The sequence below is a fragment of the Carya illinoinensis genome, chromosome 11 (genome assembly GCF_018687715.1).
Source record: "Carya illinoinensis cultivar Pawnee chromosome 11, C.illinoinensisPawnee_v1, whole genome shotgun sequence".
In the NCBI taxonomy this organism is placed as follows: Eukaryota; Viridiplantae; Streptophyta; class Magnoliopsida; order Fagales; family Juglandaceae; genus Carya; species Carya illinoinensis.
Window position 1 is genome coordinate 33,885,476 of NC_056762.1, and position 3,876 is coordinate 33,889,351.

General features: G+C 33.7%; 1 protein-coding gene across 1 annotated transcript; it reads left to right on the top strand.

Annotated features, from left to right (window-relative positions):
- Positions 1–1,808: 1,808 nt before the first annotated feature.
- LOC122280907 lies at positions 1,809–3,089 on the top strand. The gene has a single exon (XM_043092027.1). It carries the CDS (start codon positions 2,031–2,033, stop codon positions 2,823–2,825), a length of 795 nt encoding a protein of 264 aa, XP_042947961.1. The 5' UTR covers positions 1,809–2,030; the 3' UTR covers positions 2,826–3,089.
- The last annotated feature ends 787 nt before the right edge of the window (positions 3,090–3,876 follow it).

Sequence of the window (3,876 nt, forward strand, 5' to 3'; positions counted from 1 at the left end):
CTAATAAAATATCTTAATTCAAACCATTTTACTACTATTAACATATATACTAAGACTTGATTTGGATATATAATAAGTTGCAATGAATTGATTTTTAAAAGTTCATGTGTTTGGATTTATATTTTTTTGGGATTTGATAGGGTGGTTTCTACTAATTATAGCATTTGTAATAATTGAAGATAATTTTTAAATATAATTTATATTATATATTTATAAATAATATATAAATTACAAATACTATATGGATCAATTTCACGAGGGAGGCAGGGGGGAAAATGGGTTCTGCTACGTGGTCTTGGACTCTTGGCTTTTCTTCCCGTTCTCTGCTTGAATTAGTGTGTATTGTTAACAGTGCTTTTCTTTTCTAAAATACTTTTTAATTTATTTGATATTAAAAATATTATAATATGTAACATTTAAATAATCTATTTTTTCATTAAAAAACTTTTAAAACTCCTATCATAATCTTAAACACACTCTAAAATATTTTAAATATCACAACAGTATGTAATCAAAGGTTAAGGTTAAGCTGGTTGGGGGATACGCCATACCAAGATGTGACAGATAATGTAGATGAGAGGAGACGCCATGGTGACAGGGAATTTGGAGTCTTTTCCAAGAGGTTGAAACACTGAATGAATTATTTTTGCTTCCTATTTTTTTGTTCTTATTGTATATTTTCCAATCAAAATACATTGAACTGAAAACAAGTACATCCCATGCCACCTCATGGGAGTTACAAAATATGCCAAAGTAATGAAGTATCATACTATCGACTCAAGTTGCCTTTAAAAATAAAGAGCAAATAGACAAAAATATACCTCCATTCGGGTACCCAAAAAAAAAAAAAAAAAAAAAAAAAAAGGAGCTCAATTCACGTACCTCCCCAACAACCCACACGCTATTTATTTTCTATCAATCCTAGGATAATTCTCAATCTGTGGGCATCTATATATCTTATAGACGAAACTTTCAAGTTAGACAAAATTTTCTATTATTTCTAAATTGATAACAATAGTAATAGATAAATGATATTTACAGTTGTTGAGTTTGCATGTGCTGTTTAATCCTTTTAAAAAAAAAATGAGTAAATACGGAATTTATGTAAAAAAAAATTAATTTTTTAATAATAAATCTCAGTTTTTTTTTTTAAAATGATTGCGTGTTGCTTGCATACTCAACAATTATATCTAGCATTACTTGCCAAAGTATTTATTTCATCAAAACTTTTATATACAGTTATTTTTGTGTATTCTTTGTACATTTTATTAATGTGATTGACTACATTACTTTTGTTAATATAAAATAATTAATTTGATCAATCACATTATTTGAGTGTATAAAAAATATATAAAAGTAATTATACATAACAAAACTCTTATTTTCAAATAATTCATCTAATGCTCTTAAAAAGATATAGAGAATTTCCGATCCCTCCCCACAGAACACAATCAACACTGTTAAAAGAAAAAATTTACTCATAATTTTTTTTTCTTATCATTTTATAGTGTAATATTAAATAATAGATTCATAAATAAAATATAATAAATAATTTTTAATTATCTAATATCATATCATATCATATAATAATAATAATAAAATAAATAATAAATAACATTACTCGTATCGACATCTTGATATAATTAACTGATTATGATAATTTATAAAAAAACAAGTTGAAGTTATCCCCGGCCCTCAGATACGGTCAAAGCCTTAAATCCACGTCCTCCCCGCCACAGAATCCCATAGAAAGTGTCCTCGCTCCCGGCACTGCAAGTCCTTAAAAAAAAAAAACACACACACACTTTCTTCGGCGTATTGTCCACGATGGCATTAAATGGGCCAAAATCCGTGTGCTCCTCCACCCCCATTTCCGACGACGAATTCAAAACCGACGGCGCAGCTGGCCATAGCCAACATACAGATAATTCCCTACCTGGCCCCCTCTCTCTCTCTCTCTCTCTCTCTCTCTCTCTCTCTATATATATATATATATAAGCCGTTCCGTATCTTTCTTGTTCATACAGAAGATGTGTAGGTCGACGGACTATCACCGATACCTGTCTTACAGTCGAGATTGCCGCCTGAGAATCAGAGCGTTCTTCGTCCAGTTTTCCGGTCTGAATGCCCGGATACCGTTGCCGGCATCGGTCACTCTCCTCTACCTCCCACGAATCAACGAGAACGCGCTCGATGTCGACGGGGTAAGTATCAGACCGGGCTCACCAGTGTTTGTTACTCTGCACCGGGTCGTGACAGCGAAGACGAGGGATGGGGAGGCAGTGTTCGGGAGCAGAGAGCGGGTTCGGGCCAGCGAAGGGGTGCGGTTCGAGGTGTACCTGAGAGAGGAGAAGGTATTGAAGGGGATTTTCAGAAAAGACGAGGGCGACGAGTGGAAACTGGAGTGTAAATGCGCGGTGGAGGTAGGCGAGGTTGAGGTTTCGGAGGCAGAAGTTTGCGTGGCCGTGGAGGGTCACGTGGCGATGAATGAGAGGGTGGAGATTGTGGCGAGGAGGAGGAAGAATAAAAGTAGGGGTTGTGGATGGTTGGAGGAGATTCCGGAAGAGAGAGAGGAGGAGGATACCACTCATGAATCATACGGCTGCTGGTGTTCTTGTGGGGAAGAGGAGATCAGTGGATGGGACGGTGGAGAAGTAGGGGAGAAGTGGGGCGAAGAAGATAGTAGTAAGTTGGTGGGGATGGAGAAGGAAATGGAAGGAGTGAGATGGGCCGTTGATGTGGGGATATGGGCCATGTGTTTGGGGGTTGGCTTCTTGGTTTCTAAAGCTTCAGCTAGGAGGTTGAGACGCGGGAAAATATTTTGAGGCTTTTGTTCACCCTTCCACTTAGAGTAAGCTTATAGTTGGAAGATCAATTTTGAAAAACTTTCCCTATAAAGAAGCCAACAAGATAGTAGTGAGCTTATAGTTGGAAGATCGATTTTGATAAACTCTATAGGTCACTTTGTATTCTTTATACACTCTATACAGTCATTTGTTAGACATTCTAATTGTAAACTTTTAGAATTAGGTGGGTTGGTCCTAATCAAGTGTCAATAAAAAAAGAAAATCTTGGGTTAAGCAAGAAAACTTTGATCAGTAATTCTTTATGCTTTGGCTAGATTGAGATTAGCTCATTGTGCATTTTTATCATTAATAAATAGGACAAGTTTTACATCAGACTCCCTCATTAGAAATTTTGTTCACTCTAATTAACAAAATTATTTTACTTATTTAAAAATAAATGAAAGAACAAAACAAAAAGACATAAATAAGATTCGCGAGGGGAAGTTAGATTAACAGTGTGAATAGGTAGATCTATGTGCTGACCAAATCCAAGCCACCACAAAATTGCTTGAGCTCGGGCACATGAGAGTGGACGAATTTGTACAAATTATATTATAATAATATTTTATTCAAATAAATATCAAAATTTTCACAAAACCAAAGCTAAAATCTCTAAACTCTTAAAAACAACCGCAATATTTTACTACCACAAACAATTTTGAGGTGTTGCGACATTTTTGGTCAATATTATCAATGGCGAGCCTTTGCCTTAGGTGACTAGGTCTAGGGGTGCAAGACATATCCAAAAAAAGATTGAACGAGATGAGATTAATAGTCTTATTTGTTAATTTCAAGATGTAATTTTTATAAAACATACTGGATTGAAATTGGCGAATGTATATATATTTAAAAATTTATTATATATAATATATTATTTTATATAATAATTGTATAAATTGATTATGTAATTTTCATTTAATAGATTATCATTCACTATATATATTATAAAATCATTTAATATTTATTAACCATGTGTAAAATGTTAAATAAATAACTTAATTTTAATTTTACTAATTTAATAAAATTTTTA

Coding starts and splice junctions, on each gene's coding strand:
- LOC122280907 (XM_043092027.1), top strand. CDS start 2,031: ATGTGTAGGTCGACGGACTATCACCGATACCTGTCTTACAGTCGAGAT.